General features: G+C 42.3%; 1 protein-coding gene across 1 annotated transcript in view; it reads left to right on the top strand.

Annotated features, from left to right (window-relative positions):
• Positions 1-15484, top strand: part of CDC20 (cell division cycle 20) — a 33542-nt gene extending 18058 nt beyond the window's left edge. Inside the window, 5 exon segments of the mRNA XM_053693607.1 lie at positions 2012-2056; positions 2058-2096; positions 2098-2135; positions 2488-2609; positions 15044-15484. Of these exon segments, the coding sequence (XP_053549582.1) occupies positions 2012-2056; positions 2058-2096; positions 2098-2135; positions 2488-2609; positions 15044-15219 (420 nt within the window). The 3' untranslated portion in view covers positions 15220-15484.
• Positions 15485-15805: the final 321 nt, after the last annotated feature.

Below are 15805 nucleotides of genomic sequence, written 5' to 3'. Positions count from 1 at the left end.
CGGCTGGCGAGGAGTTGGGCTGCGACCGATGCTTCAGCGGTTATTTAGGTCAGAAACTGCAGGGATTCTATCCTTGTGGGATTTGCAAGGCTATGAATCAACCGGGCCTGATGAAGCCAATTTGGTGAAACGATTGTAGGCAAATTTCCTTTCAAGATCCCTGGAGCAAGTGTTATCCATATATCCTTTACCATCTACTGGAAAACAAAGAATCTTGTTCAAATCATCACTGAACTGGGACACAACTGATGATGAATCACAGCCTTGCAAATCCCACAAGGGTAGAATCCCTGCAGTTCTCACCTAAAACCGCTGAAGCAGTGGTCGCTAGCCTAACTCCTCGCCAGCCGCACAGTGTACTCTCAGTGCACAGAAAAGTGGACCGCCAAGTATCTTTTATCAGGAACAAGCTCTGGAGAGAAACCCAATAAGAGGTATGCCGATCAGCAGTTTAAACAACGGACGGATCATCACACCACATTGAAACAGAAACCGACTCGAAGTGAATAGATGTAGCACACCACCTAAAGGATTAAAGAATTAAAAAAAAAAAAAAAACCTGGATAAGGACAGACCGAAAAAATCACCAAGACATCATAAATCAAATAAGGTCAGAAACCCTCCACTGTACTCGCCAACAGACTTCCTTGTAACAGAGTTCACTCGCTACACTCCAGATACCAACTTTTTTTTTTTAGGTTGTCTCACCAAGACTTTACATTCCTAACTATCAGATTTGTTACGACCTGTTTCTTATTACCATATCTAATTAAATCCTACAAACATCGCTATAGTGCTATTGTGTATACTGCTAACGTAACTAACTATCTTTGTGGATACTACGGTCAATCTACAAATGGCCCATATTTCACTTCAAAGAGTAACTCACTCTATTATGAGGATCAGAATGTTGTATCCATAAAAATAATTAACTTACAGCCTTATATTTTGTTGTGTGTGTAGTGATATTTACAAATTCTTTAATATCTTGTTAAGATTGTATTTTCAAATATACGTATTTTGATCTTTTAATCTAAATAAACAACCCTTTTATTTGTATTATACGTGTTACTAGGTATCTTTCCTCATTGGGTAATTAAGCACAAGCGCTTAAGTCTTATCCTTTCCCCAAAAAATTACTTTGTCTTAGTGGTCCCTAGTCTCTGTTTGGGAATTCACTGTAGTGCTTATTGGGGGGGTCAAGCACTAATAAATTCTGCTATACGTTATACAGCAGTATTAGTTTGCAAAGTTGTATTGGTAGTAAAGTTTTATTTGTTTCCAGCAATTATACTGTTTTTTTTTTGCAAACCCTAAAGTGGAAACTGATTTGAGGTTTTTTGACCAAAATTTAAATACACAGCAGTATACTTCAAATTTGAATAGAAGCACTTTTGTAATAAGCACTTTCTGTTTAACAAAGGGTTTAGTAAAATCACCATTTCAGAGCTTTTTTTATAGAAACAGAAGTACAGCTAAAGATTTGGTCATAACTGAAAATGCTCTGGGTTAATTTTGACTGGGAGCACTGGCTAATCAAGGGATTCTTTCGAAAATAAAAAAAAATTCTTGAGTAGACAAAGTTTATTACCCATTCCCCCAGTTTTGCATAGGTTATATTACACTTTTTGTACTTTACCTCATATCTAAGCCTCTGCTGGCTGCCCCTTATCTCAGTTCTTTTTACAAACTTGCACTTTAGCCAATTGAGCAGACTCTTAACTCCATGGGAGTGAGCACAATGTTATCTGAGACAGAGCGTGGTGGTCAAAATACACTTGAGGCAGTTGAACAGCCTCAAATTAGCATGAGCTTCCTAGATTTAGCTTTCCACAAAAATACCAAGAGAGCAAAGAGGAGCAAATTCAATAAGTGAATTGGAAAGCTGTTTAAAAATTGCATGCCCTTTTGTAATCAACTTGACGTCTGTCCATTTAGTCAAAACCTCTTGTGTACAGTATTAAGTCACTTGCCCTTTAGTGGGTATAATACTGATATTTCTGTTTCTCAGGCTGTTGCCTGGTGTCCATGGCAATCAAACGTGTTAGCCACTGGTGGGCGGAACAAATGACCGACACATTCGCATCTGGAACGTCTAGCTCTGGTGCCTGTCTAAATGCTGTTGATACACACTCCCAGTGAGAGCTACTGAATGATTAAAGCAATTTCAATTTTGACTAGAACCCCTCTTGCTAATACATACTTATTGCAAAACTTATAGTAAATTGTGTCTGAGCTTTTTAAACAGAGCATATGTACATATTTCCTATGTACTTGAATTCATACATTGGGCCCCTGTTCAGAGCTGGGCAGCAGCATGCTTTTCTTAGTGATGCAAATAGCGTCCGCAATGACCTAATTATGCAGGTGCCCAGGGATTATGTGAAATTCTGTGTTGCTGAAGCTGCAAAAAGGTTTCTGGTGAAAGGCCTAATTAAAACTGAAATGCATTTAAATTTAATGTAACCGTAAACCCCGTTTTGCTTTTCAGGTCTGTTCTATACTGTGGTCTTCAAATTACAAAGAACTTATTTCTGGTCACGGCTTTGCACAGAATCTGCTTGTCGTATGGAAGTATCCTACCATGGCTAAAGTAACTGAGCTTAAAGGTAGGTATGGGCTGTTTTAGGTTGTTGTACAGTAATTCAATAACGTGCATGTGCTCATTTAAGTCCCTAAATGACTACACTGATACAGTGCTCAGAAGGATTTACGGGTGTGTCCATGCACTGCACTTCTACAAGATATGACTAGTCCATGGATTTCATCCTTACTTGTGGAATTTATCCTAACAGGAAGTGGCAAAGAGCAGCAGAGCTTTGTGTGTATTTATCAATCTCTCTTCCATCCACCCCAGTCATTCTTTGCCTGTCTTAGTAATAGGAAGAGGTAAAGTGAGGTGTTGGATTCTTCAATAAAGAGGTTTTATTTTAAAATGGTACCGTGAGTACTATTTTCCTCAGGGAGAGTGTCAGTCTGGATTCCCAGGAGGAATGAAGAGGGTTGTGGTGGTTTGTGTTTAGTTTTGTTTTTTTGCCCTGAGGTTGATCTTAGCAGACATTACTAAGATCCATTCTGGTTCCCACAGAGCGTCTGAAGGTAGTGCAAGAAATCTTCAGTGTGGAGGATGGTGTCATGCTACATGCAGCATTGAGGTATGTTCAGTCTATTTCTGAGGAGACTTGTTATATCAGAACTGGCTGACATTATTCCCAGGAAGTGGTAAGCAGTAGACCTATATGGATTAGGGTGTTACTGAAATTCCTGTTTTATACATAATTGAACTGCTACAGTATGTATCTCTAGGGGCTTGACACTGGGAAAGGGCAGCTGTGGCACTTTATATATTTAACATTGGGTGATAAGTGAGTGAAGGGGACCACATGGCTTATTACAAACCGCTTCCCATGCAGTTATGAAGCAGCAACGTCCATGGTGGGCGGGGCCTAGTTTTCACACTCAGGTGCGCAGTTTTCTTCTCTCTAGAGGCAGCAGGCACTTGGTCCGGTGGGGACTAAAGTTGAATTTAAGTCACCGGATCCTTGAGTCAATCTTGAGTACCCTGGGGGCAGGTAGGCGCCACAGCAGAGCTGTGGCAAGGTGCAGGGGCTGTTATCGTTTAAAGTTTATTTTCATAATAAGACTCTAAAGGATGATTTAGCATTTTCTCATATGCTGCAATTTTTTTTAGTGCTAAAAATTCGTTTTGGTGCAGTACAAAAAAAACTGTTGCGCTTTTATTTAAAGGTGCAGTACACATTTTTCTAAATTCTTTGAATCCATAAATAAGGTTAAACGACTATTGTGGCTATTGCTAGTCTAACTTGTCTGAGCTTGAGGAAACTCCTTGTTCTATATGTTAGAGGCCATTGTGGAACCTTCTCTTACTTTGTGTACCTCTTGTACTGAAAAGGCCTTACAATGTAAGAAGCATATTTTATGTAAAGAAAGTGTGCCTAAGGATGATTCTCAGTCTGGGGAGAATTTGGCGGCATATCCTGATTCTCTGCAAAGTGTCACAACCTTTAACGCCCACCCAAGCGATGCCTATTTCTTCAACCGCGTCCAATTCATTTACTCTGCAGGATATGGCTGCAGATATGTCAACTACCCTTACAGAGGTATTATTTAAGTTACCAGTGTTGCAGGGCAAACACAGTAGGACAGGAATCAATGTGAATACTGGGTCCTCTGATGCTTTGTTGGCTATTTCCGATGTACCCTCACAGGGATCTGAGTTGGGGGTTAGGGGAACTTTTGTCTGAGGGAGAACTTTTGCAATCGGGAAGTGTTACCTCAGACAGATTCGGACATCATGTCCTTTAAATTTAAGCTGGAACACCTCCGCCTGTTACTTAGGAAGGTCTTAGCGACTCTGGATAACTGACCCTATTATGGTATCGCAAGAGAAATTGTGTAAGATGGACAAATATCTGGAAGTTCCTGCTTACACTGTTTTTTCCGGTTCCCAAGAGAATTTTCGGAGATTATCAAGGAGTGGGACAGACCAGGTATACCGTTCTCTCCTCCTAATAAGAAAATGTATCATATCAGACACCATTCGGGACTCATGGCAAACTGTCCCTAAGGTGCCGGGAGCTATATCTACCCTGGCTAAGCATAAAACTATTCCTATTGAGGACCACTGCTTTCAAATACCCTATGGATAAGAAATTAGAGGGTCTTGTAAAAGGAAACCCTGATGAATAAATCATTTCTTTAGAACAGCCTGCATTGTTCCAGTTACTACTGCAGCAGCTTTCTGGTTTGATACCTTAGAGTCTCTTAAAATTGAGACCCTTTTAGAGGATATTTTAGATAAAATTAAGGCTCTCAAGCTAGCTAATTCTTTTATCACAGATGCCGCCTAATTGCTAAGCTGGCGGCAAAAAAATGCAGGATTTGCCATTTTAGCACGTAGAGCGTTATGGTTAAAATCGTGTTCTCGCACGATGTGTCAAAGCTCTTGGCTATTCCTTTCAAGGGTAAGACCCTATTCGGGCCTGAGCTGAAGGAAATCATTTCTGACATTACTGGAGGTAAAGGTCATCTGCCTCAGGGTGGTAAGTCTGCTAAGATGAGCGGTAAACAAAATAATTTTCGTTCCTTTTGGAACTTTAAAGGAGTACCCTCTTCCACAAAACAGGAATGGAATTTTTGCTCAGGCCAGGTCCGTCTGGAGACACAACCAGGCTTGGAACAAGTGTAAACAACCCAAGAAGCCTGCTGCTACCAAGACAGCATGAAGGGGTGGCCCCCGATCCAGGACCGGATCTAGTAGGGGGCAGACTCTCTTTGCTTGGGCAAGAGATGTTCAGGACCCCTGGGCACTAGAAATCGTGACCCACTGGTATCAACTGGAATTCAAAAGTTTTCTCCCAAGAGGGAGATTTCTTTCACAATTGTCTGTAGACCAGATAAAGAGGCGTTCTTACATTGTGTACAAGACCCTCTCTACTATGGGAGTAATTCGTCCAGTTCCACGACTAGAACAGGGACAGGGGTTTTACTCAAATCTCTTCGTGGTTCCCAAAAAAGAGGGAACGTTCAGACCTATTTTAGATCTCAAGTCTAAACTTTCTCAGAGTCCCATCTTTCAAGATGGAGACTATCCGTACAATTTTACCAATGATCCAGGAGGGTCAATATATGACTACCGTGGACTTGAAGGATGCATACCTTCATCCCTATTCACAGTGATCATCAGTATCTGAGGTTTGCCTTCCTGGACAAACACTTTCAGTTTGTGGCTCTTGTTTTCAGGTTAGCCACAGCACCCAGGATCTTCACAAAGGTTCTAGGATTCCTTAAAGGTTCTAGTGGCTCCTTATCTGGACTATATTTTGATTCAGGCGGCGACTTATCTAACAAAGTCTCATACAGTGTCCTTTCTGAGATGGAAGGTGAATCTAGAAAGGTTCACTAATTCCAGACAAAGGTTCCCTTCTTGGGAATTCTGAGATTCTATAGCCATGAAGATTTTTCTGACTGAGGTCAGAAAGTTAAAGGTTCTAAATACATGCCGAGCACTTCAGTCCAATCCTCGGCCATCAGTGGCTCAGTGTATGGAAGTAATTGGATTGATGGTGCCAGCAATGGCCATTCTGTTTCCTCTGTTTCATCTCAGACCACTGCATTTGTGCATGCTCGGACAGTGGAATGGGGACTATGCAAATTTATCCCCTCTGATAAATCTGGACCAAGAGACCAGAAACTCTGGTGGTTGCCGCCAGAGCATCTGTTCCAAAGAACGTGCTTCCGCAGACCCTCATTGCTGATAGTGACAACGGATGCCAGTCTACTAGGCTGGGGTGTAGTCTGGAATTTCCTGAAGGCTCAGGGTGTATGGAGTCTCTACTTCCAATCAATATTCTGGATTTGAGAGCAATATTCAATGCGCTTCAGGCGTGGCCTCAGTTGGCTTCGGTCAAATTGATCAGATTCCAGTCGGCCAACATCACGACTGTGGCTTACATCAATCGTTGGGGAGGAACGAGGAGTATCCAAGATAATTCGATGGGCGGGGGCCCACTCTTGTACACTCCTGGGATGTAGATTGCTGACAGATAACTGGGAAGCAGACTTTAAGCCGTCAGGCTTTTCATTCAGGGGAGTGGGAACTCCATCCGGAGGTTTTTGCCTCACTGATTCTCTGATGGGGCAGACCGGAATTGGATCTGATGGCGTCGCGACAGAATGCCAAGATACGGATCCAGGTTGAGGGATCCTCAGGCCTAACTGTTAGATGCCTTGGTGGTTCAACCTAGCTTATGTGTTTCCAGTTTCCTCTCCTTCCCCGGGTGATTGCTCGGAACCAATAGTAGAGCTCCAGTAATTCTAATCGCGCCTGCGTGGCCACGCAGGACTTGGTATGCAGATCTAGTGGACATGTCCTCTCTGCCTCCATGGAAACTTCCAGTGAGACAGGTCCTTCTCATTCAAGGTCCTTTCCAACATCCAAATCTAGTTTCTCTGCAGCTGACTGCTTGGAAATTGAACGCTTGATTTTGTCTAAGCGGGGTTTCTCTGATTCGGTCATCGATACTTAGATCTTTCTGGTGACAGGTTTACATGCCTGAATCAATCATAAGATGGCATAATAATTTTTTTTTTTCTTTTACAAGATATACCAAGTCCACTGGTTTCATCCTTTACTTGTGGGATATATTCCTCCTAACAGGAAGTGGCAAAGAGCACCACAGCAGAGCGGCTATATAGCTCCTCCCCCAGTCATTCTTTGCCTATGCTAGCAATAGGAAGGGTAAAGTTTGTGGTGATAAAATTTAGTTTTTCTTCAAGAATTTTATTTTAAATGGTACCGGTGAGTAATGTTAACTCTGGCATGACATGGAAGAATCATGCCTTGAGTCTGATCTTAGCAGTAGTAGCTAAGATCCATGTTCGTTCTCAAGTTCTGGTGAGGAAGTACAAGCAAAATCTTCAGTATTGGGGAACGTTTTCTTGCTGCAAGCAGTATCGAGGTATGTGCAGTCATTTACATTCTGAGACCTGATATATCAGAATTTGGCTGATGTATTTCCCATGCGGGGAAAGGGTAAGCAGTATTCCTTATATAAAAAGGGTGGTACTGTAGTAACCTGTATTATCCCATTCAAGATAACATGGGATACTTAAGGGCTATGGTTTTAGACACGAGGGCAGCCTAGGAAACACCTAATGTTAAGATTATGGGGTTTCTTGAGGCTGAGTTTAATTTTTCTGTAGGGTTCACATGGCATGTTCATTACAAAAAAGCAGTGTGCATATTTTTACTGTTGAAACGCTTCCCATGCGGTTTTCTCAGTTGTCGGTTCATCAGACATTATGGGCGGGGCCTATTTTCACGCTTCAGTGCGCAGTTAGTTTCTGGAGAGTTAGCAGCCATTGGCTCCGGTTGTGAGGCTGTATTTTGGAGTGGGACCGGATCGTTTTGATAGGTCTTGGGGGCAGGTAGGCGCCACAGCAGAGCTGTGGCGAGGTGCAGAATCCATTGAGTGAAAATTGTCTGCAGATCGTTTTTGCTACCTAATTTCCTAAATATTTAACTCTCCTATTACTTGTGGCGCAATATCCGATAGCACATTAGGCTCTCATATCAACGAAATTATTCATTTTTTTTAAGTCTTTAACGACTTTGCAAAACAGTGTACACTTATTCTTAAAGGCGCAATAACCGTTTTTGCTGAATTGTTTTTTTTTTTTCCACATATAAAGATTGAGAACGACTTGTGCTGTTACTAGTCTGAGTTCCCATGTCAGACATGTTGTACAGTTTTATGTGTTTAAAAGCCATGGTGGAACCCTCTTACATTGTGCCCTTCTTGTACTGAAAGGGCCTTACACTGTAGGGATCAAATTTTAAATAAAGTGGGCCTCGGGATGGTTCTCAGTCTGCAGAGAATTAGGCTATGCAATCTAATTCTCCCCACGTGTCACAAGCAACGCCAAGTACTTATAGTGGCGTCTTTTTACTTTACCCTGCAAAACCTGGCAGTTTAGACAAACGCCATAGGTCAGATATTAATGTAAATACTGACGCCTTAGGGGCCATTTCCGCTGCACCATCCCAATGTTCTGATTTGGGGGTTAGGGATTTTGTCTGAGGGAGAACTTTCAGAGTCAGGAAATTTTTATTACCTCAGACAGATTCGGACTTCGTGCCCTTTAAATTCAAATTAGAACACTTCGCTTAGTGCTCAGGGAGGTTCTGGCGACTCTGGATCATTGTGACCCAATCACAATTCCTCCAGAAAAATTGTGTAAAATGGACAACTATTTGGAGGTACCTACTTACACTGTTTTTCCGGTTCCTAAGAGAATTTCGGAAATTGTTAAGAAGGAATGGGATAGACCAGGTATACAGTTTTCTCCCCCTCCTAATTTTAAGAAAATGTTTCCCATCTCACACCATGCAGGACTTCAGGCAATTGATTCCCAAGGTGGAGGAAGCTATATCTACTTTAGCTAAACGTACAACTATACCCATTGAGGACAGTTGTGCTTTTAAAGACCCTATGGATAAAAATTTAGAGGTCTTCTAAAGAAAATGTTCATCAGGGTTTCCTCTTTACAGCCTATAGCTTGCATGGTTCCAGTAACTACTGCAGCTGCCTTTTGGCTTGACACCCTGAAAGAGTCTCTGAAGGTTGAGACACCTTTAGAGGACATTTTAGACAGAATTAAGGCTCTTAAACTAGCAAATTCTTTTGACTGATGCTGCTTTTCAACTTGCAAAATTAGCAGCGAAAAACGCAGGCTTTGCCATTGTAGAGCGTTATGGCTAAAGTCATGGTCAGCTGATGTATCGTCTAAATCTAAGCTTTTATCTATTCCCTTCAAATCGGGCCCGAATAGGGTCGTACCTTTGAAGGAAATCTGACATTACTGAAGGTAAGGGTCACACCCTACCTCAGGACAAGTCCCTCAAGATGAGGAGTAAACAAAATAATTTTCGTTCCTTTCTAAATTTAAAAGGAACATAATCTGCTTCCTCCACTAAGCTGGAAGGGAACGTTGCTCAATCCAAGGCAGTCTGGAGACCTAACCAGGCCTGGAATAAAGGTAAACAAGTCAGAAAGCCCGCTGCTGCTACCAAGACAGCATAAAGGGGCAGCCCCGATCCAGAACCGGATCTAGTAGGGTGCAGACTCTTTTTGCTCAGGCTTGGGCAAGGGATGTACAGGATCCCTGGACATTGGAAATTGTGACCCAGGGGGTAATCAGTTGGAATTCAAGGACTCCATCTCAACGACCCCCAAACCCCCCCCCCCCCCCGGAAGATTTCATCTTTCACGATTGTCTGTAGACAAGACAAAGGCATTCTTACGCTGTGTAAAAGACCTCTACACTATATGGGTGTAATTTGCCCAGTTCCAGATCGGGGGCAGGGGTTCTATTCGTGGTTCCCAAAAAAGAGGGAACCGTCAGACCGATTTTTAGATCTCAAATGTCTAAACAAGTTTCTCAGAGTCCCATCGTTCAAGATGGAGACTTCTCGTACAATTTTGCCATTGATCCAGGAGGGTCAATACATGACCACGGTGGACCTGAAGGATGCATACCTTCACATTCCTATCAACAAGGATCATCTGTTCCTGCGATTTTGCATTTCAGGACGAACATCAGTTTGTGGCCCTTCCCTTTGGGTTGGCCATGGCTCCCAGGATCTTCAAAGGTTCTAGGGTCTCTTCACGGTTCTCAGGCCGCGAGGCATAGCGGTGACGCCCTATCTGGACGAGATCTTGATCCAGGCGTCAACCTATCTGTCCAAATCTCACACGGATGTCGTGTTGTCATTTCTGAGAACTCACGGTTGGAAAGTGAATGTAGGAAAGAGTTCACTAGTTCCACAGACAAGAGTTCCATTCCTGGGGACTCTGATAGACTCGGTAGATAAGAAAATATTTCTGACAGAAGTCAGAAAATCAAAGAATCTAAATACTTGCCGGGCTCTGCAGTCCATTCATCAGCCATCAGTGGCTCAGTGTATGGAATCCATTAGTCCAATGACGATCATCCCATTTGCTCGCTTTACTCTCAGACCACTACAACTGTGCATGCTCAGTCAGTGGAATGGGGATTATGCGAATTTATCATCTCTGATAAATCTGGACCAAGAGACTCTTCGGTGGTTGTCGCAGGACAATCTGTCCCAAGGGATGTGCTTCCGCAGGCCATCTTGGGTAATAACGACTGACGCCAGTCTTCTGGGGTGCAGTCTGGAATTCCCTGAAGGCTCAGGGTTTGTGGACTCAGGCGGAGTCTCAATTGCCAATCAATATTCTGGAACAGAGCGATATTCAACGCGCTGCTAGCGTGGCCTCAGTTGGACTATAAGATTCCAGTTGGACAATATCACGACTGTGGTATATCAATCATCAGGGGGGAACAAGGAGTTCTCTAGCGATGATAGAAGTAGCAAGGATAATTTGATGGGCGGAGGCTCACTCTTGCCATCTGTCTGCAATCTATATCCCAGGAGTAGAAAACTGGGAAGCGGATTTTCTAAGTCAGACTTTAATCCGGGGGAGTGGGAACTCCATCCGGAGGTGTTTGCAGCCTTGACTCGTCAATGAGGCACACCGGAATTGGATCTGATGGCATCTCAACAGAATGCCAAACGTCCATGCTATGGGTCCAGGTCAAAGGATCCCCAGGCTGTACTGATGGATGCTCTAGCAGTACCTTGGTCGTTCAACCTGGCTCATGTGTTTCCTCTCCTTCCTTGTGTGATTGCCAGAATCAAACCGGAGAGGGCTTCAGTAATTCTAATAGCGCCTGCGTGTCCACGCAGGACTTGGTATGCAGATCTAGTGGCTATGTTGTCTCTGCCACCGTGGAGACTGCCATTGAGAGAGGACCTTCTCATTCAAGGTCCTTTCCAGCATCCAAATCTCACTTCTCTGCAGCTGACTGCTTGGAGATTGAACGCTTGATTTTTAACTAAGCGGGGTTTCTCTGAGCCGGTCATTGATACCTTGATTCAGGCTCGCAAGCCGGTCACTAGAAAAATTTACCATAAGATATGGCGTAAATATCTATCTTGGTGCGAATCCAAGGGTTACTCATGGAGTAAGATTAGGATTCCCAGGATATTGTCTTTTCTCCAAGAAGGATTGGAGAAGGAATTATCAGCTAGTTCCTTGAAGGGACAAATTTCTGCTTTGTCAATTTTGCTTCACAAGCGTCTGGCAGATGTCCCAGATGTTCAGGCATTTTGTCAGACTTTAAACACAGGCTTGATTCTGATTAAATCAATTGCTCCGCCATGGAGTTTAAATTTAGTTCTTAATGTTCTTCAAGGGGTTCCGTTTGAACCCATGCATTCCCTAGATATTTAAACTTATCTTGGAAAGTTTTGTTTTTAGTAGCTGTTACAAACTGCTATTTGTAACTGGCCCTTTAAATGGAAAATTGCCCTGCTTCCCTGGATTTTGGAGAAGCCTATTTGCCAGCCTCCTTCCACATGACTATGGCCCCTGGAAGATTGTGCCCCTGAAAACATATTAACTTATTGGGTGTGTATGGCCCTTTAAGAACAGTCTGGGGACACATTGTGACTGTGGTGAACAATGCCCCTTTAAGACTATGTCCCCAGACCTGTGAAATGACTTGTCCCTGGCTTTCTCCCACTTGGTTCAGTTTCATTGTGTGCTATGTGACAGACCCTTCGGTCAGAACTACAGAGATAACTTGGTTCAGCTTCAAGAAGCATTCTAAATAAAAGTTTGCTGGGATCAGCTCTAATTAAGTTTAGTGATAAACTTTCCCATTGTCTAATCAGACCTATTTCTGACCCTCTAACTTGCAGCTTTGACTCATGTTTGTAGGGGACAGCTTCAGCTATAATCACTACAGGGATTGCTATGCTTTTCATACTCCCCGTAGCTAAGGGGATTGCTACAGAAGGAAGAGGTTCACCTACTGGAGCCTGGTCGTAGGTCCAGGGCGCAGAGCAGACGGCGAGATACCAGCCCAGCAGCGGTGGTTCATAGAGTCTGCGTTGCTTATGGTGGCTACGCAGCAGTTAGTGTCTACGGTGCTGCTGATCCTTTGGGTAGCGCAAGGAGCATCCTTTTCTACGGTCCAACTTCCAGCCAGCCTGGAGGCAACCGTAACAGTAGCTATTCGGCTTGAAGAGTTTCTGAGCTTTCTGCGTTGCAATGCAATTCCCCTTATCTTCCATTCTGATAAGGTGGTTTTTGCAGACTAAACCTGGATTCCTTCCTAAGGTTGTTTCAAATAAGAATATTAATCAGGAAATTGTGGTTCTTTCCTTGTGTCCTAATCCTTCCTCTAAGAAGGAACGCTTGTTACATAATTTGGATGTGGTTCGCTCTTTAAAATTTTATTTACAAGCGACCAAGGATTTCAATCAAACATCTTCCCTGTTTGTTCTGGGAAGCATAGGGGTCAAAGCTACGGCTACCTCTTTTTGTTTGAGCAGCATCATCCGCTTGGCATATGAGACCGCTGGACAGCAGCCCCTGAAAGGATTACTGCTCATTCCATTAGAGCTGTGGCTTCCACTTGGGCTTTTAAGAATGATGCTTCTGTTGAACAGATTTGTAAGGCTGCGACTTGGTCCTCCCTTCATACTTTTTCCAAATTTGATACTTTTGCTTCTGAGGCTATTTTTGGATGAAGGTGCTTCAAGCAGTGGTGCCTTCAGTTTAGGTTCCTGTCTTGTCCCTCCCTTTCATCCGTGTCCTAAAGCTTTGGTATTGGTATCCCACAAGTAAAGGATGAAACCCGTGGACTTGGTATATTGTAAGAGAAATTAATTTATCAGGTAAGCATAAATTTCCTTTTTGGTGTGAATCCAAGAGCTACTCATGATTCCCAGGATTCTGTCTTTTCTCCAAGAAGGATTGGAGAAAGGTTTATCAGAGTTCCTTAAAGGGACGAATTTTTGCCCTGTCAATTTTGCTACACAAACGTTTGGCAGATGTTCAGTCTTGTCAGGCTCTAACCAGAATTAAGCCTGTATTTAGACCTATTGCTCCACCCTGAAGTTTGAGTTTAGTTCTTACTGTTCAAGGGGTTTCGTTTGAACCCATGCATTCCATAGATATTAAGTTACTATCTTGGAAAGTTTTTTTTGGTTGCTATTTCTTCTGCTTGTAGAGTTTCTGAGCTTTCAGCATTACAATGTGATTTGCCTCATATCTTCCATTCTGATAAGGTGGTTTTACATACCAAACCTGGTTTCCTTCCTAAGGTTGTTTCTAATAAGGAAAAATGATTTCCTGATTAATATTCTTATGTCCTAACCCTTCTAAGGAGCGTATGTTGCATATCCTGGATGTGGTCCGTGCCCTGAAGCTTTACTTGCAGGCGACAAAGGATTTCCGTCAATCATCATTTGTTTTTTCTGGAAAGCGTAGGGGTCAGAAAGCTAGGCTACCTCCCTTTCTTTTTGGCTGAAGAGTATCATCCGTCTGGCATACAAGACTGCTGGACAGCAGCCTCCTGAAAGAATTACAGCTCATTCTACTAGGGCTGTGGCTTCCTCATGGGCATTTAAAAACTGCTTCTGTTGAACAGATTTGCCAGGCTGCGACTTGGTCATCTCTTCACACTTTTTACAAATTTGATACTTTTGCTGGTTTTGGGAGACGGGTTCTTCAAGCAGTGGTGCCTTCTTTTAGGTCCCTGTCTTGTCCCTCCCTTTCATCTGTGTCCTGTAGCTTTGGTTTTGTATCCCACAAGTAAGGATGAAATCTGTGGACTCGTCATCTTGTAGAAGAAAAAAGAATTTATGCTTACCTGATGTCTTCTATGATCTGACGAGTCCACGGCTCTCCCTGTCATTTTTAAGACTGATTTAAAGTTTATTTTTTTATAAACTTCAGTCACCTTTGGCTTTTCCTTTCTCTTCCTAACTTCATTTAAATGACTGGTGGTGGAGGGAAGGGAGGAGCTATATATAAAGCTCTGCTGTGGCGCCCTTTGCCACTTCCTGTTAGCAGGAGGATAAATTCCACAAGTAAGGATGAAATCCGTGGACTCGTAGAAGAAATGAATTTATCAGGTAAGCATAAATTTACTTTTTCCTTCACGATTTAGAGCACAGTTTAAATCCTTAGATGCTGTTAGGATGTTTCATGATTTTGTTTTTCAAGCAAGTCTTTAACATTGTAACTTCATTCCAATGTTAAACACCTGTCCCTGGCATGAAGGGTTTAAACAACTTTTGTATTTTACTTCTATGTAATTTGCTTAGATCTTTTTTGTTTAAAAGAATAACTAGGTGCAGGAGCTGGAAGCTGATTTGGGCTGGACATAATTTGCCTCTTGCCATTGTCTTATGTGTTCAGCTAGCTCCAGTACTGTTCCTTCAACAAAGGATATCAAGAGAATGAAGCCTAATTGATATTCAAATAGGAAAGCTGTTTAAAATTGTATGCTTTAAATCATGAAGGGGAAAAAATGCCAGTCCCTCAAATTACTTGTCTTGAACTCTGTATGCAGATCTTCTGCATTATAACTTTTTGAACACCTGTTAAAGACTTTTGCAAAAAAATTCCCCTCTCCCCTTTAGGTCACACAGCCAGGGTTCTCAGTCTTGCAATGAGCCCAGATGGCTCAAGAGTTGTTTCTGCTTCAGCTGATGAGACTTTAAGACTGTGGAAATGTTTTGAAATGGATCCTGTCAAAAAGAAGGAAAAAGAAAAAGCTGCAAGTAACAAAAGCATTATCCACCAGAGTATTCGATAACACTATTGTTTTAACCTACTGCATATTGTACACATGTTTATATATATTTTAAATAAATGGTCTTAACTGTGTTGGACTCACGGGTTTTATGTGGGTGTAGCAAACTGAGGGAGTCCCTAACTGCTACACAGCTGTACAGCACCTTGTTTGTGTCTACATATTCTGTATTGAGGAACAAACTTTTTATATTGTAAACTTATTCACTTCTGTAAACACCAATGTGACTTAATTGTTTTGCTGCTGTAATAAACTTGTATAAATGTTATGTTTGGTTATTGTGGAAGCTATAGCAGTGTGGATATAATTTATGCAGGTAATAAGATACTGTTTGGGGGGGATCCTGAATTGGGGGCTGACACTTGGGAATCCAATAAGGAAAATCCTTACATTGACTTTGTTCAATGCACTTATAGTATATCTAATAGGAAGATCTACAAATCATGTGGGATATTTCCTGTCAGGAGGAGGCAGAACACCCCATGTTCTAGATCTTTACTCTACCTCTAGAATTAGTAGGTTAATATTTTGAAATGCACAGCCTTAACATAATAGAGGTTCTCTAACTGATTTGCTGCTTATTCTTCAA

Source organism: Bombina bombina, chromosome 10, assembly GCF_027579735.1.
Source record: "Bombina bombina isolate aBomBom1 chromosome 10, aBomBom1.pri, whole genome shotgun sequence".
In the NCBI taxonomy this organism is placed as follows: Eukaryota; Metazoa; Chordata; class Amphibia; order Anura; family Bombinatoridae; genus Bombina; species Bombina bombina.
Note: the sequence above shows the minus strand (reverse complement) of the source record. Positions and strands in the feature narration are given on the sequence as shown.